This window comes from Salmo salar, chromosome 10 (assembly GCF_965601325.2).
Source record: "Salmo salar chromosome 10, fSalSal1, whole genome shotgun sequence".
Lineage (NCBI taxonomy): Eukaryota > Metazoa > Chordata > Actinopteri > Salmoniformes > Salmonidae > Salmo > Salmo salar.
In genome coordinates this window covers 113,339,684-113,367,342 of record NC_138300.1, presented here as the reverse complement: position 1 = coordinate 113,367,342, position 27,659 = coordinate 113,339,684, and the positions used below count along the sequence as shown (strand labels likewise).

The 27,659-nt window shown below is 43.0% G+C and overlaps 1 protein-coding gene across 1 annotated transcript in view; it reads left to right on the top strand.

Annotated features, from left to right (window-relative positions):
- Positions 1 to 20,067, top strand: part of tmtc3 (transmembrane O-mannosyltransferase targeting cadherins 3) — a 140,186-nt gene extending 120,119 nt beyond the window's left edge. Inside the window, exons 13-14 of the mRNA XM_014125664.3 lie at positions 41 to 267; positions 16,208 to 20,067. Coding sequence (XP_013981139.1) covers positions 41 to 267; positions 16,208 to 17,079 — 1,099 coding nt within the window. The 3' untranslated portion in view covers positions 17,080 to 20,067. The remainder of the gene's footprint in view (positions 1 to 40; positions 268 to 16,207) is intronic.
- The last annotated feature ends 7,592 nt before the right edge of the window (positions 20,068 to 27,659 follow it).

The following is a 27,659-nucleotide window of genomic DNA, read 5'->3' as shown; positions in this document are numbered from 1 at the left end:
CTTAATTTCTCCTTTCTTTCTGTGCAAACTCCAAACCCAGAGGGGAGCTGCTGCTGAAGATGAACAAGCCGTTGGAGGCCAGGGACGCCTACCTGCGGGCCCTGGAGCTGGACAGCACCAACGCTGACCTCTGGTACAACCTGGCTATCGTCAACATCGAGATGAAGGAGCCCTCAGAGGCCCTGAAGAACTTTAACCATGCCCTGGAGCTCAACCCACGCCACAAACTGGCACTCTTCAACTCTGCCCTGCTCATGCAGGAATCTGGTGAGTGACTTAGCTACTCAGGCTGATCAGCCCAGGGTTGTGTTCATTAGTAAGCACCATAGCAAAATGTTATGTAACAGAAATGAAAACAAGTCTTTCTTATTGGACAGGTTCAGGTGGTCACACCTCCTGTTTCAGCCCGTTTGCTTTCGTTTCGCTCTTAGTGCATACGACCCCGGCTCAGTCGGGGCTTTTAGAAGTGGGGAAGGTTGTTTGTTTAGTTAACCATGAAGTCAAATTGAATTTGTCACATGCACTGAACAGTGAAATCCTTACTTACAAAGCCCTTAACCAACAATGCAGTTAAGAAAAATAAGTGTGAAAAATAAAAGTAACAAATAATTAAAGAGCAGCAGTAAAATAACAATATTGAGGCTATATACAGCGGGTACGGGTACAGAGTCAATGCGCGGGGGCACCGATTAGTCGAGGTAATATGTAAATGTAGATAGTTAAAGTGACTATGCTAAGATAATAAACAGAGAGTAGCAGCAGCGTAAAAGAGGGGGGCAATGGAAATAGTCTGGGTAGCCATTTTATTAGCTGTTCAGCAGTCTTATGGTTTGGGGGTAGAAGCTGTTAAAACCTCTTAGGGATCCCTTCACCCCCATTCCCGCTCGAATCCCGTTAACGGGATTGATTTGACAACATCCAGTGAAATTGCAGCGTGCCAAATTCAAAAACAGAAATACTCATAATAAGAATTCATAAAACATACAAGTGTTATACATCAAAATACAGCTTAACTTCTTGTTAATCCAGCCGCAGTGTCAGATTTCAAAAAGGCTTTACGGCGAAAGCAGACCAGATTCTGAGGACAGCACCCCGCATACAAACACATGAAAATCATATTTCAACCAGCCAGGTGCGACACAAAAGTCAGAAATAACAATATAATTCATGCCTTACCTTTGAAGATCTTCTTCTCTTGGCACTCCAAAATGTCCCAGAAACATCACAAATGGTCCTTTTGTTCGATAAATTCCCTCTTTATATCTCCAAAATGTCAATTTATTTGACGTGTTTGATTCAGAAATACACCGGTTTCAACTCGCCCAGCATGCCTACAAAGTATCTAATAAGTTACCTGTAAACTTGGTCCAAACAACTTTCCTAATCCAAACCTAGGTACCCTAAAACGTAAATAATCGATACAATTTAAGACGGGATATACTGTGTTCAATACCAAAAACAAAGTGAAGCGCGTTCCAGGTCGCACGCACCAGAAGACTTGAGTCCCTCTGAGTGACACATGGAAAGAACAGGACTACTTAGCCATTTTTCAAAAGAAAAACATCAACCAATTTCTAAAGACTGTTGACATCTGGTGGAAGCCATAGGAACTGCAACCATATTCCTATTAAAAAGGGCTTTCCATAGAAAACCAATAGAAAACAGATTGACCTCAAACAAAATTCCCTGGATGGATTGTGTTCGGGGTTTCGCCTGCCAAATCAGTTCTGTTATACTCACAGACATTATTCAAACAGTTTTCGAAACTTCAGAGTGTTTTCTATCCAAATCTACTAATAATATGCATATCCTAGCTTCTGGGCCTGAGTTTACTTTGGCAGTTTACTTTGGGCACGCTTTTCATCCGGACGTCAAAATACTGCTCCCTAGCCTTAAGAAGTTTTAAAGAGCCTTTTGGTCCTAGACTTGGCGCTCCGGTACCGCTTGCCATGCGGTAGCAGGGAGAACAGTCTGACTTGAGTGACTGGAGTCTTTGACATTTTTTGGGGCCTTTCTCCTGGATGTCAGGAAGCTTAGCTTAGTGATGAGCTTCGTGGGCACTATGGTGTTGAACGCTGAGCTGTAGTCAATATACAGCATTCTCACATAGGTGTTTCTTTTTTCTAGTTGGGAAAGGACAGTGTGGAGTGTGATTTGAGATTGCGTCATCTGTTGATCTTTTGGGGCGGTTTACAAATTGGAGTGGGTCTAGGTTTCCTGGCATGATGGTGTTGATGTGAGCCATAACCAGCCTTTCAAAGCACTTCATGGCTACCGACGTGAGTGCTAAGAGGCGGTAATCATTTAGGCAGGTTACCTTCGCTATCTTGGGCACAGGGACTATGGTGGTCTGTTTGAAACATTTAGGTATTATAGACTTGGTCAGGGAGAGGCTGAAAATGTCAGTGAAGACACTTGCCTGTTGGTCCGCGCATGCTTTGAGTACACGTCTTGGTAATTCGTCTGGCCCCGCGGCTTTGTGAATGTTGACCTGTTTAACCTCTCTAGGGTCGGCGGGACGAAATCGTCCCACCTACTCAACAGCCAGTTGAATCCCGTGGCGCGTTATTCAAATACCTTAGAAATGCTATTACTTCAATTTCTCAAACATATGACTATTTTACACAATTTTAACCTGTTATGGCTAGGGGGCAGTATTTCCACGGCTGGATAAAAAACGTACCCGATTTAACCTCTATGGGCTAGGTGGGACGCTAGCGTGCCACCCGTGGTGCACTCCATCAACAGCAGGTGCATTTCAAGAGCGGCAAATTTGAATCCAAATAAATGTCAAAATTCAAATTTTTCAAACATACAACTATTTTACACCCTTTGAAAGATAAACATCTCTTTAATCTAACCACGTTTTACGATTTCAAAAAGGTTTTACGGCGAAAGCATAAATTTAGAGTATGTTAGGACAGTACATTTACAAGAGTTGTGTGTAATGTTTTGTCAATTCAAAGACAGGGTCACCAAAACCATAAAACCAGCTAAAATGATGCACTAACCTTTTACAATCTCCATCAGATGACACTCCTAGGACATTATGTTAGACAATGCATGCATTTTTAGTTCTATCAAGTTCATATTTATATCCAAAAACAGCGTTTTACTATGGCATTGATGTTGAGGAAATCGTTTCCCTCCAATAACCGGCAGTCAAGTCAGCACCACTAATTAAATAATTAAAATTAGAAAACATTGGTAAAATATTATATTGTCATTTAAAGAATTATAGATTTACATCTCTTGAACGCAATCAACTTGCCAGATTTAAAAATAACCTTACTGGGAAATCACACTTTGCAATAATCTGAGCACTGCGCCCAGAAAAATACGCGTTGCGATACAGACTAGACGTCATGTTGGGGAGATCTAAAATCGAAAATACTATGTAAATAATCCATTACCTTTGATTCTCTTCATCAGATGTCACTTCCAGGTATCACAGGTCCATAACGAATGTAGTTTTGTTCAAAAAAGCTCATCATTTATGTCCAAAAATCTCCGTCTTGTTAGCACATGATCTAAGCCAGCCGGACTTCTCGTCATGAACGAGGGGAAAAAATATATTTACGTTCGTTCAAACATGTCAAACGTTGTATAGCATAAATCATTAGGGCCTTTTTTAACCAGAACATGAATAATATTCAAGGTGGACGAATGCATACTCTTTTATAACGTATTGGAACGAGGGTACCCAACATGAACTCGCGCGCCAGGTGTCTAATGGGACATCATCGTTCCATGGCTCTTGTTCGGTCAGATCTCCCTCCAGAAGACTCAAAACACTTTGTAAAGGCTGGTGACATCTAGTGGAAGCAATAGGAAGTGCCAAAATATTCCTCAGCCCCTGTGTTTTTCAATGGGATAGGTTTAAAGGTAATACAACACATCAGGTATCCACTTCCTGTCAGAAAATGTCTCAGGGTTTTGCCTGCCAAATGAGTTCTGTTATACTCACAGACACCATTCAAACAGTTTTAGAAAATTTAGGGTGTTTTCTATCCATATGTAATAAGTATATGCATATTCTAGTTACTGGGTAGGAGTGGTAACCAGATTAAATCGGGTATGTTTTTTTATCCAGCCGTGTCAATACTGCCCCCTAGCCCTAACAGGTTAATCTGGTTACTACTCCTGCCCAGTAACTAGGATATGCATATAATTATTGGCTTTGGATAGAAAACACTCCAAAGTTTCCAAAACTGTTTGAATGGTGTCTGTGAGTATAACAGAACTCAAATGGCAGGTCAAAACCTGAGAGATTCCTTTACAGGAAGTGGCCTGTCTGACCATTTCTTGAACTTCTTTGCCATCTCTATCTATTACAAAGGATCTCTGCTCTAACGTGACACTTCCTACGTCTTCCATAGGCTCTCAGAGCCCGGGAAAAACCTGAATGTCGTCATTCCAGCCCCAGGCTGAAACACATTATCGCCTTTCTCAAGTGACCGATCAAGGGACTGTGGGCTTAGGCGCGTGCACTGGCTGCCCCCGTCTTTGTGATTTTTCCTCTGTTTGCCGAAAAGGAGATTCCCGGTCGGAATATTATCGCTTTTTTACGAGATAAATTGATTTTAAACAGCGGTTGACATGCTTCGAAGTACGGTAATGGAATATTTAGAATTTTTTTGTCACGAATTGCGCCATGCCCGCGACCCTGATTTACCATTTCGGATAGTTTCTGGAACGCACGAACAAAACACCGCTATTCGGATATAACGATGGATTATTTGGGACCAAACCAACATTTGTTATTGAAGTAGCAGTCCTGGGAGTGCATTCTGACGAAGACAACAAAGGTAATAACGTTTTTGTTATAGTAAATCTGATTTTGGTGAAGGCTAAACTTGCCGGGTGTCTAAATAGCTAGCCCGTGATGGCTGGGCTATGTACTTAGAATATTGCAAAATGTGCTTTCACCAAAAAGATATTTTAAAATCGGACATATCGAGTGCATAGAGGAGTTCTGTATCTATAATTCTTAAAATAATTGTTATGCTTTTTGTGAATGTTTATCGTGAGTAATTTAGTAAATTGTTAGCAAATTCCCCGGAAGTTTGCTAGTTCTGAATGTCACATGCTAATGTAAAAAGCTGTTTTTTGATATAAATATGAACTTGATTGAACAAAACATGCATGTATTGTATAACATAATGTCCTAGGTGTGTCATCTGATGAAGATCATCAAAGGTTAGTGCTGCATTTAGCTGTGGTTTGGGTCTGTGACATTTTATGCTAGCTTGAAAAATGGGTGTCTGATTATTTCTGGCTGGGTACTCTGCTGACATACTATCCGAATGGTAAAGAAGGGTGACGCGCACGACGCATTTCGTGACAAAAAAATTCTAAATATTCCATTACCGTACTTCGAAGCATGTCAACCGCTGTTTAAAATACATTTTTATACAATTTTTCTCGTAAAAAAGCGATAATATTCCGACCGGGAATCTGTGTTTAGGTTCAAAGACGAACGAAAATAAAAACATGGGGTCGACTCGTGCATGCGCCTCAGCCCATTGTCCTCTGATAGAGCACTTACCAAAGGCGCTAATGTTTTTCAGCCTGTGGCTGGAATTACATCATTCAGCTTTTTCCCGCCTTCTGAGAGCCTATGGGAGCCGTAGGAAGTGTCACGTTACAGCAAAGATCCTCAGTCTTCAAAAAACAGAGTCAAGAAGCTCAAGGTATGGTCAGAGAGGGCACTTCCTGTTTGGAATCTTCTCAGGTTTTTGCCTGCCATATGAGTTCTGTTATACTCACAGACACCATTCAAACAGTTTTAGAAACTTTAGGGTGTTTTCTATCCAAAGCCAATAATTATATGCATATTCTAGTTTCTGGGCAGTAGTAATAACCAGATTAAATCGGGTACGTTTTTTATCCGGACGTGTAAATACTGCCCCCTACCCCCAACAGGTTAAAGGCCTTGCTCACATCGGCTACATAGAGAGTGATCACACGGTCATCTGGAACAGCTGGTGCTCGCATGCATGTTTCAGTGTTGCTTGCCTCAAAGCGAGCAATTTAGCTCGTCTGGTAGGCTCGCGTCACTGGGCAGCTGGTTTTCCCTTTTGTAGTCAGTAATAGTTTTCAAGCCCTTCCACATCCGACGAGCGTCAGAGCCGTTGTAGTAGGATACAATCTTAGTCCTGTATAACCAGCTTCATGAGGTAGTCACCTGGAATGCATTTCAATTAACAGGTGTGCCTTCTTAATTTTGGGAATTTCTTTCCTTCTTAATGCGTTTGAGCCAGTCAGTTGTGTTTTGATAAGGTAAGGGTGGTATACAGAAGATTGCCCTTTTTTTGTAAAAGACCTAGTCCATATCATGGCAAGAACAGCTCAAATAAGTAAAGAGAAACGACAGTCCGTCATTACGGAACATTTCAAGAACTTTGAAAGTTTCTTCAAGTGCATTCGCAAAAACCATCAAACACTGATGAAACTGGCTCTCAGGAGGACCACCACAGGAAAGGAGAACCCAGCCTTACCTCTGCTACAGAGGATAAGTTGCAGCCCAAATAAATGTTTCACAGAGTTCAAGTAACAAACACATCTCAACATCAACTTTTCAGAGGAGACTGCGTGAATCAGGCCTTCATGGTCAAATTGCTGCAAAGAAACCACTACTAAAGGACATCAATAAGTAGAAGAGACTTGCTTGGCCAAGAAACACTAGCAATGTACATTAGACCGGTGAAAATCTGTCCTTCGGTCTGAGGAGTCCAAATATGCAATTTTTGGTTCCAACCACCGTCTTTGTGAGACGCAGAGTAGGTGAACGGATGATCTCCGCATGTGTGGTTCCCACCGTGAAGCATGGAGGAGGAGGTGTGATGGTGTGGGGGTGCTTTGCTAGTGACACTTTCTGTGATTTATTTAGAGTTCAAGGCACACTTAACCAGCATGGCTACCACAGCATTCTGCAGTGATACGCCGTCCCATCTGGTTTGTGCTTAGTGGGACTATAATTTGTTTTTCAACAGGACAATGACCCAACACACCTCCAGGCTGTGTAAGGGCTATTTGACCAAGATGGATAGTGATGGAGTGCTGCATCAGATGACCTGGCCTCCACAATCACCCAACCTCAACTCAATTGAGATGGTTTGGGATGAGTTGGACCGCAGAGTGAAGGAAAAGCAGCCACTAAGTGTTCAGCATATGTGGGAACTCCTTCAAGACTTTTGGGAAAGCATTCCTGGTGAAGCTGGTTGAGAGAATGCACATCTGTCATCAAGGCAAAGGGTGGCTACTTTGAAGAATCTAAACTATATTTTGAATTGTTTAACACTTTTTTGGTTACTACATGATTCCATGTGTTACTTCATTGTTTTGATGTTTTCACTTCTACAATGTAGAAAATAGTACAAATAAATAAAAACCCTTAAATGAGTGTGTGCCCAAATGTTTGACTGGTACTGTATGTTAATGTGTGCAATTTTTGATCACTTTTCTAGGATGTTTTATTGTTTTTATTGCTTTAGTGGGAAGCTCATCAGAAGTAGACATGCTCATGTTTATATTTGTGCAGGGTGAGCTGCACACAGTGGACTTCCTACTAGGGCACACCGCCTCAGTGCTAACAGTATACTGTAACTCTGGTTCATAGGCACATAATTACTCCATATAATAGCTGTAGGATTAACAGAGGCATTCAGGGCAGTTAGTGGGACATAAATTAAGTTACTTACGCTGTCTGCCAACGCCCCCTGGATAATGAGCATTTGCTGCAGCATTATGACTACTCAGCGACACAATGGTAGGGATTAACTGTCTCAACGCAGCCTTGAAATGAGTCCAGGAGCCAAGATGATTTTGATGGACTTCGTCATTCCTGTAGAGCATCTTCTTTTCCAAAAGGTGTGAAAGTTATCTGTAAAAGTGATTCCAACGGAGCTACAGTAATCTTTTAGCCAGGTGTGTAATGTCAGTAGCCTGCTGAATCTCATACGCGTGTCCCAACGATGGTATCAGACCTGAAATAATTGGCCACTTTTTGGAATCTTAGTGCTAGAATCAGTTCTTTACAATCCAATTTCAGAAGTTCCGAGCTAGCCCTGCTGATGTCATTTGACCCCACATGGACTACGACAGTGTCAGCTCCTGACATCTGTCGTAGAAAAGTGGGAAGCAGCCTTGTAATGTCTTGTACTTGTGCTCTAGGATAGCACAGGGTTTTTGCTCCGGGATCCATTCATTATTATCTGGATTCATTGTAGCACCCACATTAATGTAGAGGTTTTGAGAAACAGGTCATATTCTTATTTACAATAAAGGTGACTCCTAATTGACACAATGCATTATTTACCATTCATTTCTATTGGGCACAACATAATCCTAAACACAACCAAAACAAACTGCAAAGGCATCCGACAAGTTTGTAGTCACAAGCTTGATGTAGTCATTGTGTGATAGGAATATGGGACCAAACACTATATGTAATACACTAAGTGAATTTGTCCAAATACTTGTGACACCTTCAAATGGGGGTACTAGATACTTAAAGTGCTTTCATTTCTGAACAGACAATACCCTCAAATAAATGGAGCCATTCTGTACTGTCACCTCATATTAAACATTTGAAAGTTTTAGCTTCACTGTCCAAATAAATACGTAGGGGAGTGTGTAATATTTTTCTTTTTTTTCTCGAGTAAACATTAGCTCAATCGACATTGAAGTTACTAAAACCAGATCGAACCTGTGTAGAAATGATAATGAACCTACATTTATACTCTCTTTACTCTGCCTAACTTGCTAACAGTCAAATGAAAGTTCTAAAAGTGATGGATAGAGGAAATTGACGGCGATTAAATATAATCAAGATCTCAGGGAAGCCCGAATATATGGGATCAATATCATGCCAAATGTATTCGCAAATGTAAATCACCAATCCACAAATATAAATCACTTTCCACAAATGGAAATCACCAATCCACAAATGGAAATCACTTTCCACAAACAAACACCTTTTGATTTGTATTTGTAAATCGAAGGCCTTAAGTAAAATGACTGCCATAAAGATTTGCACATAGGAGAGAGATGCGCAAACCTGCAACTCCATATTTGGAAGCACTTAGGTCACCTAACTTTTGTCAGGGATTTGACTACAAAAAAATACAAAGTTCTCACGCTTAGACAAGAAGTTCTCGAACAGAAAAAAAGTTGTCATTGTAGAACGCGATTTTGTAGTCGTAGAAAAAAGGTTTGTACCCATAGAAAGCAATTTCTATAAATCACTGACAGCCTCTCATTCGTCCATGTTGAAGCCTACCTTTCAAGGTGGCAGAAATTATACTATGGTAACCATAATATTTTAAAATTGTGTGTAACCATAGTATGTCCAACATAAATAATCGAAACCCTAGCCCTAGATTACTCTGTTTGCAACACTATTGCGGTGTACACCCGTTTATCACCCAAATATTTGAATTACCTGGCCAGTGTGATAGCACCACTAAATTGTGAAGGATATGTCATACATTGTAAGTGATTATAATCCATCCGCTGTCTCATGTTGCACAGAAGATGAACATTAAGGAGACATAAGTATTCCTGAGGCCTCTAGCCATTTCCCCAGGAGAGGCATGCAAAAGGTAGAAGGGAGGTGTAGGATATGGGATCAGACTTTGTAACAGTATTGCTTCCGTCCCGCTCCTTCCGTCCCTCTCCTCGTCCCAACCTGAGCTTGAACCATGGACCTTCTGCACACATTGACAAGTCACCCTCGAAGCATCGTTACCCATCGCTCCACAAAAGCTGCGACCCTTGCAGAGCAAGGGAAACACCTACTTCAAGGTCTCAGAGCGGGTGACGTCACCGATTGAAACGCTATTAGCGAGCACCACTAACTAGCTAGCCATTTCACCCCTTTTTTCCCTCAGCAACCAGTGATCCAGGTCAACAGCATCAATGGTATCAACTTTTATGTGAACAATTTTTTTTATTCTACTACAAAACGCTTTCTACCATGGTTACTGCTTGTGAGAACTTGTCTACGTGTGAGAACTTCTTGTCTTTTTCTTGTCATATCCCTGCCAAAAATCAGGTGACCTAAGCACTTCCAAATATGGAGTTGCAGGTTTGGCATATCTGTCATGTTTGCGCATACCTCTCCTATGTTCCATTGATTGCATTCCAGCCATTACAATGAGCTTGTCCTCCTGTAGCTCCTAGGTTTGTTCGAAGTCGGAGTTCAGACCAAGTGTGACCTCACTTTGACATTAGTTGTATCCCTTCTGGCCATCACCGCTGGCTAGCTATTTAGGAAAGGAACGGAAAGGGGGATACCTAGTCAGCTGCACAACTGAATGCATTCAACTGAAATGTGTCTTCAGTATTTAGCTAAATGCACTGAGCTAGGTCAAAGCAAAGTTAGCTTTAATACATACAGCATTTTGTTTGTGCAATGGCATGATCTGATGCCCAACTGTTGCTTCAGTTGTAGGTGTGATTTTGATGTGGTGCCAAGAGAAGCTTCCTGTCACCCTAAGAGGTTGTTGGTAAGAGGCAGTGCCACCCAGCATAGTTCAAAGGCACAGGGCACATACGATAAGTTAATAAAAAAACAAATCTCTTAGCACACTCTTTAGATGTACACTACTCTTCAAAAATGTTGGGTCACTTAGAAATGTCCATGTTTTCCATGAAAACATACATAAAATGAGTTGCAACATGAATAGGAAATATAGTCAAGACGTTGCCAAGGTTATAAATAATGATTTTTAATTTAAATAATAATTGCGTCCTTCAGACTTTGCTTTTGTCAAAGAATCCTCCATTTGCAGAAATTACAGGCTTGCAGACCTTTGGCATTCTAGTTGTCAATTTGTTGAGGTTATCTGAAGAGATTTCACCCCATGCTTCCTGAAGCACCTCCCACAAGTTGGATTGGCTTGATGGGCACTTCTTACGTACCATACGGTCAAGCTGCTCCACAACAACTCAATAGGTTGCGATCCGGTGACTGTGCTGGCCACTCCATTATAGACAGAATACCAGCTGACTGCTTCTTCCCTAAATAGTTCTTGCATAGTTTGGATCTGTGCTTTGGGTCATTGTCCTGTTGTAGGAGGAAATTGGCTCCAATTAAGAGCCGTCCACAGGGTATGCTATGGCTTTGCAAAATGGAGTGATAGCCTTCCTTCAAGATCCCTTTTATACTGAACAAATCTCCCACTTTACCACCACCAAAGCACCCCCAGACCATCACATTGCCTCCACCATGCTTGACAGATGGCGTCAAGCACTCCTCCAGCATCTTTTCATTTGGTCTGCGTCTCACGAATGTTCTTCTTTGTGATCCGAACACCTCAAACTTAGATTTGTCTGTCCATCACGCTTTTTTCCAATCTTCCTCTGTCCAGTGTCTGTGTTCTTTTGCCCATCTTAATCTTTTCTTTTTATTGGCCAGTCTGGCTTTTTCTTTGCTACTCTGCCTAGAAGGCCAGCATCCCGGAGTCGCCTCTTCACTGTTGATGTTGAGACTGGTGTTTTGCGGGTACTATTTAATGAAGCTGCCAGTTGAGGACTTGTGAGGCGTCTGTTTCTCAAACTAGACACTCTAATGTACATGTCTTCTTGCTCAGTTGTGCACCGGGGCCTCCCACTCCTCTCTATTCTGGTTAGAGACAATTTGGGCAGTTCTGTGAAGGGAGTAGTACACAGCGTTGTACGAGATCTCCAGTTTCTTGGCAGTTTCTCGCATGGAATAGCCTTCATTTCTCAGAACAAGAATAGACTGATGAGTTTCAGAAGAAAGGGCCATTTTGAGCCTGTAATCGAACCCACAAATGCTGATCCTCCAGATACTCAACTAGTCTAAAGAAGGCCAGTTGTATTGCTTCTTTAATCAGGACAACAGTTTTCAGCTGTGCTAACATTACTGCAAAAGGGTTTTCTAATGATCAATTAGCCTTTTAAAATGATAAACTTGCATTAGCTAACACAACATGCCATTGGAGTACAGGAGTGATGGTTGCTGATAATGGGCCTCTATACGCATATGTAGATATTCTGCAAAAAATCTGCCATTTCCAGCTACAATAGTCCTTTACAATATTAACAATGTCTACACTGTATTTTAATGGACAAAAAAATTGCTTTTCTTTTAAAATCAAGGACATTTCTAAGTGACCCCAAACTTTTCAACCGTAGTGTATGCACCCGATAGGGTGACACAATAAAATGTGACACTCAGGCAGCATAAACTGTGTTAAGTCTTATTACATACAGCCGGGAGGAACTATTGGATATAAGAGCAACGTCAACTTAACAACAACATGACCAGGAATACACTTTCCCGAAGCGGATCCTCTGTTTGGTCCACCACCCAGGACAATGGATCAGATCCCAGCAGGCGACCCAAAACAACGGCTCTGCAGAAGGGGCAGACGGAGTGGTCTTCTGGTCAGGCTCCGTAGACAGGCACATTGCCCAGCGCTCCCGAGTATACTACTTGCCAATGTCCAGTCTCTTGACAACAAGTTAGACGAAATCCGAGCAAGGGTTGACTTCCAGAGAGACATCAGAGATTGCAACATTCTCTGTTTCACGGAAACATGGCTCTCTCGGGATACGTTATCAGAGTCGGTACAGCCACCTGGTTTCTTCACGCATCGCACCGACAGAAACAAACATCTCTCTGGTAAGAAGAATGGCGGGGGTGTATGCCTTATGATTAACAAGTCGTGGTGCGATCATAACAACATACAGGAACTCAAGTCCTGTTGTTCACCTGACCTGGAATTCCTTACAATCAAATGCCGGCCATATTATCTACCTAGAGAATTCTCTTTGATTGTAATCACAGTCATGTGTATCCCCCCCCCCCCCCCCCCCCCCCAAGCAGACACCTCGACGGCCCTGACAGAACGTCATTGGACTCGATGTAAACTGGAAACCACATATCCTGAGGCTGCATTTACTGTAGCTGGGGATTTTAACAAGGCTAATCTGAAAACAAGGCTCAATAAATTCTTTCAGCATATCGAATGCGCGACCCGGGCTAGCAAAATTCTGAATCATTCTTACTCTAACTTCCGCAACACATACAAAGCCCTCCCTCGCCCTCCTTTCGGCAAATCTGACCACGACTCCATTTGTTGCTCCCAGCCGATAGACAGAAACTAAAACAGGAAACGCCCGTGCTCAGGTCTGTTCAATGCTGGTCCGACCAATCTGATTCCACTCTTCAAGATTGCTTCGATCACATGGACTGGGATATATTCCGGTTAGCGTCGAACAACAACATTGATGTATACGCTGATTCGGTGAGCGAGTTTTTTAGCAAGTGCATCGGTGGTGATGTACCCACGGCGACTATTAAAACTTTCCCCAACCAGAAATGGGTAGATTGATGGCAGCATTCGCGCAAACTGAAAGCGCGAACCACTGCTTTTAATCAGGGCAAGGCGACCGGAAACATGACCGAATACAAACAGTGTAGCTATTCCCTCCGCAAGGCAATCAGACAAGCTAAGTGTCAGTATAGAGACAAAGTAGAGTCGCAATTCAACGGCTCAGACACGAGAGGTATGTGGCAGGGTATACAGTCAATCACGGATTACAAAAATAAAACCAGCACCGTTGCGGACCCCGACGTCTTGCTCTCAGACAAACTAAACAACTTCTTTGCTCGCTTTGAGGACAATACAGTGCCACCGACACGACCCGCTACCAAAACCTGCGGGCTCTCCTTCACCGCAGCCAGCGTGAGTAAAACATTTAAATGTGTTAACCCTCGCAAGGCTGCCGGCCCAGACGGCATCCCTAGCCGTGTCCTCAGAGCATGCACAGACCAGCTGGCTGGTGTGTTTACAGACATATTCAATCAATCTCTATCCCAGTCTGCTGTTCCCACATGCTTCAAGAGGGCCACCATTGTTCCTGTTCCCAAGAAAGCTAAGGTAACTGATCTAAACGACTATCGCCCTGTAGCATTCCCTTCCGTCATCATGAAGTGCTTTGAGAGACTATTCAAGGATCATATCACCTCCACCCTACCTGACACCTTAGACCCACTCCAATTTGCTTACCGCCTCAATAGGTCCACAGACGTCACAATCACACTGCACACTGCCCTAACCCATCTGGACAAGAGGAATACCTATGTAAAAATGCTGTTCATCAACTACAGCTCAGAATTTAACACCATAGTACCCTCCAAACTCGTCATTAAGCTTGAGACCCTGGGTCTCGACCCCGCCCTGTGCAACTGGGTCCTGGACATTCTGACGTGACGCCCCCAGGTGGTGAGGGTAGGAAACAACATCTCCACCCCGCTGATCCTCAACACTGGGGCCCCACAAGGGCCCGTGCTCATCTCTCTCCTGTACTACCTGTTCACTGCGTGGCCATGCACGCCTCCAACTCAATCATGAAGTTTGCAGACGACACTACAGTGGTAGGCTTGATTACCAACCGCAAAGAGACGGCGTTCAGGGAGGAGGTGAGGGCCCTCGGAGTGTAGTGTCAGGAAAATAACCACAACGAGACAACGTCAACAAAACAAAGGAGATGATCTTGGACTTCAGGAAGCAGCAGAGGGAGCACCCCCTTATCCACATCGACGGGACAGTAGTGGAGAAGGTGGACAGTGTTAAGTTCCTCAGCGTACACATCACAGACAAGCTGAAATGGTCCACACAGACAGCGTGGTGAAAGCGCAACAGCGCCTCTTCAACCTCAGGATGCTGAAGAAATTTGGCTTGTCACCAAAAACACTCAAACTTTTACAGCTGCACAATCGAGAGCATCCTGTCGGGGTGTTTCACCGCCTGGTACGACAACTGCTCCTCCCACAGCCGTAAGGCTCTCCAGAGGGTAGTGAGATCTGCACAACGCATCACCGGGGGTAAACTACCTGCCCTTCAGGACACCTACACCACCCGATGTCACAGGAAGGCCAAAAAGATCATCAAGGACAACAACCACCCGAGCCACTGCCTGTTCACCCCGCTATCATCCAGAAGGCGAGGTCAGTACAGGTGCATCAAAGCTGGGACCGAGAGACTGAACAATAGCTTCTATCTCAAGGCCATCAGACTGTTAAACAGCCATCACTAACATTTATTTTTATTTTACCTTTATTTTACTAGGCAAGTCAGTTAAGAACAAATTCTTATTTTCAATGACGGCCTAGGACCAGTGGGTTAACTGCCTGTTCAGTGGCAGAACGACAGATGTGTACCTTGTCAGCTCGGGGATTTGAACTTGCAACCTTTCAGTTACTAGTCCAACGCTCTAAGCACTAGGCTACCCTGCCGCCACTAACATTGAGTGGCTGCTGCCAACATACTGACTTAAATCTCTAGCCACTTAATAATAAAAGATTGGATGTAATAAATATATCACTAGTCACTTTAAACAATGCCACTTTATATCATGTGTACATACCCTACATTACTCATCTCATATGTAAATACTGTACTCTATACCGTCTACTGCATCTTGCCTATGCCGTTCGGCCATCGCTCATCCATATATTTATATGTACATATTCTAATTCATTCCTTTACTCTTGTGTGTATGAGGTAGTTGTTGTGAAATTGTTAGATTACTTGTTAGATATTACTGCATGGTCGGAACTAGAAGCACAAGCATTTCGCTACACTCGCATTAACTTCTGCTAACCATGTGTATGTGACCAATAAAATTTGATTTGATTTGAATAATTGTTCTGATAAAGGAAAAGTAACTTTTCCCCCAAAATAGAGGCATACAACGACGACAAAACAGGTTTTACAGTGTGGGAATGATAACGAATGAGTGAAGGAAATGCAGAAATAGAAAAATGCAGAAACGTATTTTTGGTTAGTTTGATTAAACAGTATAAAACAATCAGAAGAGCTGAAAACTCCATTAAAACCACTTACAATGTATTTGTTCCCACCGTAAGGGTCATGCACTACTTATGAAGCATATTTACAACTTTTATTCTTCAAATACATAAAATACTGTCAAAAATATTGTGATGTGCTGGATGAGTGTGTCCCACCTTTAACTACTAACCATTGGAAAACCTTTAACAAATCATACCTACCTCCAGCTAAATAAACAATTACTGTTATACCCTAACTAACTGATATTCCTGTGTGTGTGTGTGTGTGTGTGTGTGTGTGTGTGTGTGTGTGTGTGTGTGTGTGTGTGTGTGTGTGTGTGTGTGTGTGCGCGTGCACCATCTGTGTGTGCTCTCCAGGTGAGCCCAGGTTCCGTCCGGAGGCCAATCGTCGTTTCCTAACCTACGTCCAGGAGGAGCCAGATGACGCCAACGGCTACTTCAACCTGGGCATGCTGGCCATGGACGCCAACGAGAACACTGCGGCCGAGCGCTGGATGAGGGAGGCCATCCGTCTACAGACAGGCTTCCGTAGCGCCCTCTTCAACCTGGCCCTGCTCTACTCGCAGTCCCGACGGGAGCTGGATGCCCTGCCTGTATTAGATGAGCTGCTGCGCCACCATCCAGAGCATGTTAAAGGTTTGATTCTCAAGGGGGATATCCTGATGAACCACAAGAAGGACACCCAGGGGGCCAAGGTCTGCTTCCAGAGGATCCTCCGTATGGACCCCACCAACGTGCAGGGGAAACACAACCTGTGTGTGGTCTACTTTGAGGAGCGAGACCTGCCGAGAGCGGAGCGCTGCCTGGAGGAAACGCTGGCCCTGGCGCCCCATGAGGAGTATGTGCGTCGCCACCTGGGCATCGTGCGCAGTAAGATGGCCGCCATGTCCGTGGCAGGGCAGCCGCTGAGCCCAGCGTCAGCAGAGGGCGCAGCTACGCCATCCATGAAGGAGGAAAAGAAGGGGGGAGGAGGAAAGGAAGAGGAGGAAGGGAGGGGAGCCACTGGCAGCGCTGGGGCCGGGAGTAAGAAGAATGTGCGGAAATCCTCCTCGGCAGAAAGCCTCAGCGGTGGCGGCAACAGCCAATCAGAGCTTCTGGACGACGGCCAGGCTGATAAGCAGCAGCGGACTAAGAGCAAATCCACAAAAGAGATTAAAGACATAGAAAAGAAACGGGCGGCTGCCTTGAAGAGACTGGAGGAGATTGAGCGCATATTAAGCGGTGATTAACCTTGTTATTTACCGCAGTGCAGGACTACTTTTTTGTAGAGCTAGTTACAGCTCCTGAATCACAGATGTCATGCGTCCCAAATGGCACCCTATTCCCTATATCAGCAGGCAAGGCCCCTTGCACTACTTTTGACCAGGGCCCATAGGGTAGTAGCCCATAGTAGTGCACTATATAATAATTAGGGTGGCATTTTGGACACAGCCATAAAGATGTTTTGGTTTTCATAAACAAATGCCCTCCTCACTTCATCATGCATGCTTTAACTCCTTTGATAGTTTGTTTGTTTTTGTTTATCATGTTTACCGGCTGCCCTACCTGCTGCGCCCCCTTACAGGCTGCCCTACCTGCTGCGCCCCCTTACAGGCTGCCCTACCTGCTGCGCCCCCTTACAGGCTGCCCTACCTGCTGCGCCCCCTTACAGGCTGCCCTACCTGCTGCGCCCCCTTACAGGCTGCCCTACCTGCTGCGCCCCCTTACAGGCTGCCCTACCTGCTGCGCCCCCTTACAGGCTGCCCTACCTGCTGCGCCCCCTTACAGGCTGCCCTACCTGCTGCGCCCCCTTACAGGCTGCCCTACCTGCTGCGCCCCCTTACAGGCTGCCCTACCTGCTGCGCCCCCTTACAGGCTGCCCTACCTGCTGCGCCCCCTTACAGGCTGCCCTACCTGCTGCGCCCCCTTACAGGCTGCCCTACCTGCTGCGCCCCCTTACAGGCTGCCCTACCTGCTGCGCCCCCTTACAGGCTGCCCTACCTGCTGCGCCCCCTTACAGGCTGCCCTACCTGCTGTGTCCCTTTATTTTAACGCCTCTGCAAAAATCAAAAAGGGATTTTTTTTTCTTTTTTTTTTTGCACAGCACAAGAAAAGCACAGTCTAGTTTAAAACAAATCTTCACTACAGGTGCAAAACCCTATGTGTTGGTTTTTCTGAATGGCATTTTATCGTGTGCTAATTATTTATGCTTGTTTGATTTGCTACGTTTACTACCCAAGTTGTTGATCACTGGATTTTATTAGATTTTTGTATGACTCACTCGCCTATTATTTTTTTTTCACAGAATGATTGCATCACAAACAATTAAAGGAAATGACATATAGCACACTACATGGCCCACTTCAGGCAGGCAGGATCTCTGTATGTTGTATGCATCTCCAAATAACCCATTACTACAGCTGCTGCACCTGCATATTACACTACATTACACCCCACGGTGCAGACAGACGCCAAGCCCCGCCTCCTTTGACATCTTCCATTTACTATTTTCCCTTATTGATCCCACCCTGTGCTTCGTGTTTTCCACGCCGTCAGTGTTGCACTGCTCATAGCACAGCCCTTATCTTACAGTGATGCCATTTGGAGCTGTTGTCTCATATTCAACCCCCACACACACACCCACCCACACACACCAACCGACCCGCCACAAGACAGGTGTATGGTTTCCTGTTTGTTACCTCAGAGCATATTAGTCTTCACGTATCATCATACTGTATATCTTATTTCAGTAATAACAGCATTGTTTATGTGAGGATTGACATATGCTCCCCCCTCCTCAAGCCTCTCTCCCCTCCTCCACCCTCTTCACCTCTCCACCTCTCCCATGTTCTTCCTCAAGCTGTGCCATGTGTTGTTTGTCATTTACACCAGAAGATTCCTCTCTCAATGAGAGATGATTTCACAGCACACTCCTTGTACTGAACTATGTCTGTTTTTTTCAAAAGCATTGTAAGGCTATGTTCCTTAGAATCCTCTTCCTTTTACTCTTGTTCTATCTCCCTCTGCAGCTCACATCATTGACCTTGTTCTCTCTCTCGCACGCACTCTCGCCCTGTTTCTCGCTTTCTCTCTCTCCATCTCATGAACATCAAGTCTAACACATACAGTGAATGTAATAAATATCACGAGATTTCCCACACTCGTCTTGCTCTTGCGCTCATCTGCAACCATCCGAATAATGCTTTTTCAACATTGGATTGCGCCACCGTTTGATGCTATCTTGATTTTCTTTGACTGTCATTCTCTTGTACACGAAGATTGTCTGAGTTGGAACTACCTGGAATTTCATTGTTCTTGTTTGATGGTCTAGAGACTTGTTATGGACCTATGAGGAAACGAAAAGTGATTATTCTAGCCTGTTGTTTAGCTTTTATCACCTTATTTAACCCCTCAGTGTACTGTGATGTTTTGTATCCTGGTGATTAGTTACAGACAGATACTGTAATGTGCAGTGTCAATCTGTTCCTTTCTCTTCACACTAACTAAATGGTGACTGTGTGTCCATCTGTTAACCGATAGGACAAATCAACCATTTCTGTCCGTAACCATTACTCAAATGGAAAATCTGGTAACAACATAAATGAGAAACATTGTCAGTGTAATATGATGGTTGTCCTGGGGCCTACGCCACACATATGACCCCTTAACTCTAAAAGCATTTTCAACATGATCATTCATTACTTATCATTGAGCTCCTAAAAAGCGACGTATTGTGCTAGTTAGTGTGTGTGTACAGATGCATTTACATTTTTTCTCAGTACTGTCGTTGTTTGTCACTTGAAATATATGGTACATTTAGCATAGCTATCTTTTATCATGCAATACAAGTGCTATGAAAGTGTTACAATTGTAATCAATCAAGAGTGTTGAAAACATACCTTTAAAGAACTGTCTCGCCTGTAATGATATCAGTTGTACAGAGCACATTAGTCAATCAGCCACTAAGATAGCCAACTAACATTTCAAATATTTTTAATCACCATATTTATCACTTTGGTCCTACATAGGCCTATATGTTCACCTGCAATTTAATTGATAAATTAATCATTTTTCATTTGAACTACTTTTGTATGGTAACCAAAAACACTTTAATTTTTACAGCTATATCCCTTTTTGTAATAGCAGCCCAGATGTTGTGTTGACTCCTGGGTGGGTGATGGTAGTGGAGGGTTCAGGGTTGTGGTTTTCAAATAAAGGCTGTTTACTTTACGACTGCATCTTACCTCTACATGTGTTATTTTTAGGTAACAGCTAGTCTCCCTAGGCACACCAGTTGCCTTCCACATTAAGAATGTTCCGGCATACCTAGGTCTGGGGTTTCTGAAACTAGCTAACAAGATGCGCTGCAGATGGTCTGAGGTCATTTTTATTTTGTATGGTCACATTACACCAGTGGTAGCACCAGGGAATTCTCACTGTGCCTAGCACTGCCTCCTCTGACAGCTTGGTCATTGAGTAGGGGTGGTTGCAATCTATGGTGTATTATGCATGCATGTAGTAATACATTGTTCTTGGGAGTGCTAGACATATTCATGAGGGAGCTTCATCTCCTAGCAAGCCTCTCCCTGGAGCCACCCATGCACTACACAGGCCTAGTCCAGAAACAACTCCTAGTCCTCACTTCTGGCACCGGCCCCTAGGCACTTCATGTAGTAATATGGTAGCAGCTCAACCTTGTTCTCTGATTTCAGCGCTGTTTTTATCAGCGGGAGGTAAGGTTAAAGTACACAAGATCATAGGATTAATGATCAAATCAATATTTTATGAATATTAAAGTAGGTTAGATAAAACTTGATTACATGCTCAGGCTCCAACCTAATTAGAGTGGAGGCAGTGAGGTAATACGGCACATTGCTGTACTCTTAACTTACTGTTTGGCTCAGTTTCAAACCCACTTCCTCTTGAGTCTAGTCCCACCTACTAAGTCGATTGGCACTCAACATGATGTATTTCTGGTATAGGAGGCAAGGGTGCAAGGTAGACCACTGCGGTGGTGGAATGACAATAAGGACGTAGGCAGACAGATAAAGTGCTTTCCCATGCAACTGAAGACCTTTGCTTACAAAGTGAGAAATAAGCTTTATAATAACTTACAACCAACAGGATGACGAATTGTACATCAGTCATTGAGTAACAGCAATGTATACCCAATCACCATCCTCTCTAAGATTGAGGGAGTTTTACATCCAACATTATGTACCGTCACACAGAATATTATTTGGTACCTGATAATGAAGGCTGATAATGCTTTGTGTGCATAATCCCATAATATGAATAGTTAAAAGGATTTAGTCATTTTCCAGTAGCTTAAAGGGGTTTCCATAGTAGAGCCAAAATCACCTCATCCACTTACCACATGTCCATGTAAACAATAAAAGCTTATAACCAGGGTAGGAACTGCTGCAACATGACGTTGAATAATGGTTTCTTCACATTAAGTAATATTAATAAACAGTTGAAAACATTGTTCGGTTTGACACGTTAGAAAGTCTAAATGGGAATGGAAATCTACAGAGTGATAAGAGGAATTCATAAAATCCTCACATGGGAACAGTAGTTAGTTGCATGGATAATTTTCCAAAATTGCATTTCAATGGTATTAGCCTGGATATTGTGCTCTATGTCTATTTTAGCTACATTTAAGCAGATTTTAACTGTCAGGGCCTTGATGGATTTAAATGTCATACTTTGACCATATATCATGGAAATTCTTTGTCAGGTTCCACAATGCAGCACCATCCTTCCAAATCAAAATCGAACCAAATCAGTTTATTGACCGCATACACAGTTTAGCAGATAGAGGGAGCAGTGACATGCTTATGTTACTAGCTCCTAACAATGCAGTAAAATGTTAACAAGCACACAAAAACATTTTTTTTAAGTAATAAATCTTGAAATGTCGGAACGAATCCAACTAAACCAAATAGCACTGTAACATAAATCCAAATGCAATCTATTCGTATATACACCGGATGAATTCACCCAAGATATACTAAGAATGATATGTACAGCAGTAGACAGAATAATCCATTATCTCCATAAATATGTGGTGAGTATAAGCAGTGTAACTAAAAGAGCTACATCGACAATACAGTATTTAACACACAGTACAAAACCCCCATGGGGGAACTTCACTTCCGGACCACAGTATTTAACACACAGTACAAAACCCCCATGGGGGAACTTCACTTCCGGACCACAGTATTTAACACACAGTACAAAACCCCCATGGGGGAACTTCACTTCCGGACCACAGTATTTAAAACACAGTACAAAACCCCCATGGGGGAACTTCACTTCCGGACCACAGTATTTAACACACAGTACAAAACCCCCATTTGGGAACTTCACTTCCGGACCACAGTATTTAACACACAGTACAAAAACCCCATGGGGGAACTTCACTTCCGGACCACAGTATTTAAAACACAGTACAAAACCCCCATGGGGGAACTTCACTTCCGGACCACAGTATTTAACACACAGTACAAAACCCCCATTTGGGAACTTCACTTCCGGACCACAGTATTTAACACACAGTACAAAAACCCCATGGGGGAACTTCACTTCCGGACCACAGTATTTAAAACACAGTACAAAACCCCCATGGGGGAACTTCACTTCCGGACCACAGTATTTAACACACAGTACAAAACCCCCATGGGGGAACTTCACTTCCGGACCACAGTATTTAAAACACAGTACAAAACCCCCATGGGGGAACTTCACTTCCGGACCACAGTATTTAACACACAGTACAAAACCCCCATGGGGGAACTTCACTTCCGGAGTCCAAGGACACAAAGACATTAAATACATTTTTATTTAAAAAGCATTGTAATGTCGGAACAAATCCAATTAACTCAAATAGCACTGTAACAGTAGTAGGTGTGCATCTTCCCTGTGGCTCAGTTGGTAGAGCATGGTGTTTGCAACGCCAGCATGGTGTGTGCAACGCCAGCATGGTGTGTGCAACGCCAGCATGGTGTGTGCAACGCCAGCATGGTGTGTGCAACGCCAGGGTTATGGGTTCGATTCCCACGGGGGCCAGTACAAAAAAAAAAATGCATGAAATGTATGCATTCACTACTGTAAGTCGCTCTGGATAAGAGCGTCTGCTAAATGACTAAAATGACAAATGTAAATGTAATCCAATTAACCCAAATAGCACAGTAACAGTAATCCAATTAACTCATATAGCACTGTAACAGTAATCCAATTAACCCAAATAGCACAGTAACAGTAATCCAATTAACTCATATAGCATTGTAACAGTAATCAAAATGCAATCTATACGTAGTGTATTCGGAAAGTATTCAGAACCCTTGATTTTTACGTTACAGACTTATTCTAAAATGTATTAAATTACTGTTATCCCTCATCAATCTACACACAACACCCCATAATGTTGAAATTTTAGCAAATGTATAAATAAAAATATACAATACTGTTCAAATGTTTGGGGTCACTTAGAAATGTCCTTGTTTTCCGTGAAAGCATACATTAAATGAGTTGCAAAATGAATAGGAAATATAGTCAAGCTGTTTTTATTTATTTATTTCACCTCTATTATTTCATCTTTATTCACCTTTATATGTTAACAAGGTTATAAATAAAGATGTTTAATTGAAATAATAATTGTGTCCTTCAAACTTTGCTTTCGTCAAAGAATCCTTCATTTGCAGCAATTACAGCCTTGCAGACCTTTGGCATTCCAGTTGTCAATTTGTTGAAGTAATCTGAAGAGATTTCACCCCATGCTGAAGCACCTCCCACAAGTTGGATTGGCTTGATGGGCACTTCTTACCTACCATGCGGTCAAACTGCTCCCACAACAGCTCAATAGGGTTGAGATCCGGTGACTTTCCTCCATTATAGACAGAATACCAGCTGACTGCTTCTTCCCTAAATCTTTCTTGCATAGTTTGGATCTGTGCTTTGGGTCATTGTCCTGTTGTAGGAGGAAATTGGCTCCAATTAAGCGCTGTTTACAGAGTATAGTATTGCATGGCTTTGCAAAATGGAGTGATAGCCTTCCACCTTCAAGATCCCTTTTATCCTGTATAAATCTCCCACTTTACCACCACCAAAGCGCCCCCAGACCATCACATTGCCTCCACCATGCTTGACAGATGGCGTCAAGCACTCCTCCAGCATCTTTTCATTTGGTCTGCGTCTCACGAATGTTCTTCTTTGTGATCCGTACACCTCAAACTTAGATTTGTCTGTCCATCACGCTTTTTTCCAATCTTCCTCTGTCCAGTGTCTGTGTTCTTTTGCCCATCTTAATCTTTTCTTTTTATTGGCCAGTCTGGCTTTTTCTTTGCATCTCTGCCTAGAAGGCCAGCATCCCGGAGTCGGCTCTTCGATGTTGATGTTGACACTGGGGGTTTGCGGGTACTTGTGAGACGTCTGTTTCTCAAACTAGACACTACACTCTAATGTACAGTCGTGGCCAAAAGTTTTGTGAATGACACAAATATTAATTTTCACAGTCTGCTGCCTCAGTTTGTATGATGGCATTTTGCATATACTCCAGAATGTTATGAAGATGTCACGTTCGTCATAATAATGATCGGACCAAGGCGCAGCGTGAGTAGCGTTCCACATAATTTATTAGTAAGTGAAACTTTGAAAAATACAAAACAAATAAAAAATCAACGAACCGTGACTACAATGCAACTACACATAAACAATATCCCATAACCCCCAAGTGAAAAACAAGCTACTAAAGTATGATCCCCAATTAGAGACAATGATTACCAGCTGCCTCTAATTGGGAATCATACAAATCAACCAAACATAGAAAAACTAAACTAGAACCCCACATAGAAAATAATAACTAGAAGAAAAAAAACAGTCACGCCCTGACCTTCTCATCCAAAAAGAAAATAAGAACTTTCTATGGTCAGGACGTGACAGAAGAGTGACCAGATGAGTTGCTAAGTCCCTCTTTGCCATGCAAATGAACTGAATCCCCCCAAAAACATTTCCACTGCATTTCAGCCCTGCCACAAAAGGACCAGCTGACATGTCAGTGATTCTCTCGTTAACACAGGTGTGAGTGTTGACGAGGACAAGGCTGGAGATCACTCTGTCATGCTGATTGAGTTCGAATAACAGACTGGAAGCTTCAAAAGGAGGGTGGTGCTTGGAATCATTGTTCTTCCTCTGTCAACCATGGTTACCTGCAAGGAAACACGTGCCATCATCATTGCTTTGCACAAAAAGGGCTTCACAGGCAAGGATATTGCTGCCAGTAAGATTGCATCTAAATAAACAATTTATCAGATCATCAAGAACTTCAAGGAGAGCGGTTCAATTGTTGTGAAGAAGGCTTTAGGCCGCCCAAGAAAGTCCAGCAAGTGCCAGGACCGTCTCCTGAAGTTGATTCAGCTGCGGGATCGGGGCAGCACCAGTACAGAGCTTGCTCAGGATTGGCAGCAGGCAGGTGTGAGTGCATCTGCACGCACAGTGAGTCAAAGACTTTTGGAGGATGGCCCGGTGTCAAGAAGGGCAGCAAAGAAGCCACTTCTCTCCAGGAAAAACATCAGGGACACACTGCTATTCTGCAAAAGGTACAGGGATTGGACTGCTGAGGACTGGGGTAAAGTAATTTCTCTGATGAATCCCCTTTCCGATTGTTTGGGGCATCTGGAAAAAAGCTTGTCCGGAGAAGACAAGGTGAGCGCTACCATCAGTCCTGTGTCATGCCAACAGTAAAGCATCCTGAGACGATTCATGTGTGGGGTTGCTTCTCAGCCAAGGGAGTGGACTTACTCACAATTTTGCCTAAGAACACAGCCATGAATAAAGAATGGTACCAACACATCCTCCGAGAGCAACTTATCCCAACCATCCAGGAACAGTTTGGAGACGAACAATGCCTTTTCCAGCATGATGGAGCACCTTGCCATGAGGCAAAAGTGATAACTAAGTGGCTCGGGGAACAAAACATCGATATTTTGGGTCCATGGCCAGGAATCTCCCCAGACCTTAATCCCATTGAGAACTTGTGGTCAATCCTCAAGAGGCGGGACGACAAACAAAAACCCACAAATTCTGACAAACTCCAAGCATTGATTATGCAAGAATGGGCTGCCATCAGTCAGGATATGGCCCAGAAGTGAATTGACAGCATGCCAGGGCGGATTGCAGAGGTCTTGAAAAAGAAGGGACAACACTGCAAATATTGACTCTTTGCATCAACTTCATGTAATTGTCAATAAAAGCCTTTGACACTTATGAAATGCTTGTAATTATACTTCAGTATTTCATAGGAACATCTGACAAAAATATCTAAAGACACTGAAGCAGCAAACTTTGTGGAAATCAATATTTGTGTCACTCTCAAAACTTTTGGCCACGACTTTACTTGTCCTCTTGCTCAGTTGTCCACCAGGGCCTCCTACTCTTTCTATTCTGATTAGAGCCTGTTTGCGCTGTTCTGTGATGGGAGTAGTACACAGCGTTGTACGAGATCTGCAGTTTCTTGGCAATTTCTCACATGGTATAGCCTTCATTTCTCAGAACAAGAATAGACTGACGAGTTTCAGAAGAAAGTACTTTGTTCCTTGCCCTTTTGAACCTGTAATCAGACCCACAAATGCTGATGCTCCAGATACTCAACTAGTCTGAAGGACGGGTTTTATTGCTTCTTTAAACAGAACAACAGTTTTCATATGTGCTAACATAATTGCAAAATGGTTTTCTAATGATTAATTAGTATTTTAAAATTATAAACTTGGATTAGCTAACACACAACGTGCCATTGGAACACAGGAGTGATGGTTGCTAATAATGGGCCTATATAGATATTCCATTACAAATCTGCCATTTCTAGCTACAATAGTCATTTACAGCATTAACCATGTCTACACTGTATTTCTGATCAGTTTGATGTTATTTTAATGGACAATAAATGTGCTTTTCTTTCAAAACAAGGACATTTCTAAGTGACCCCAAACTTTTGAACAGTGGTGTAAATATAAATGTATGTGAATCATGTATGGTTGGTATATGAATAGAAAAGGTGTGTATTAATCAGTAGTTATATGTATAGAATGAGCCATTACTAGAATACAGTAAGTACATATGAAGTTGGTAAAAGAGTATGTAAACTTTATTAAAGTGTCCAGTGTTTAATGACCATGTTTCTATCTTTCAAGAAAGCCGGCTAGTAACAGTGACTAAGGTTCAGGGAAGGGTTTCTGGGCAGAGCCCAGCTCGTGATGACTGTTTAACAGTCTCATGGCCTGGAGCTAGAAGCTGTTCGTCAGTCTCTCTGCCCCAGCTTTGAACCACCTGTACTGTCTCCGCCTTCTAGATGTTGCTTAGGTGCCTAAGGTCTTTGACGATCTTTTTTGCCTTCCTGTGGCACCGGGTGTTGGAAATGTCCTGGAGGGCAGGCAGTGTGCCCCCGATGATGCTCAAGAGGTAAATCAAACACACCCTGTATACTTGAAAGAGCGTTTCAACATTCTTTCTCTCATGAGTTGTTTGCATGCATGAAGGATGTGGTTAAAAGACTGCTCTGATTTCATTAGATGGCTAATGGTCTACGTTTTAATTATCTTTACTTGTGCTCTACTGTGATTTCATAAATGGCTAATGCTTCTCTCTTATGTTCTACTGTGATTTTAAGTCTGCCTATGTGTGCGTCTGTGTACGTTTATGAGTGTACGTGTTCATGTGTGATGACGATAGCTGACTGCCAATTGAGCAACAGTCCAGATGGCCTGAGATGATGCTCAGATGCCAAGGGGAGATTGTTATTGCTCTGGCATTTGATCACAGCAGTATAATGTGA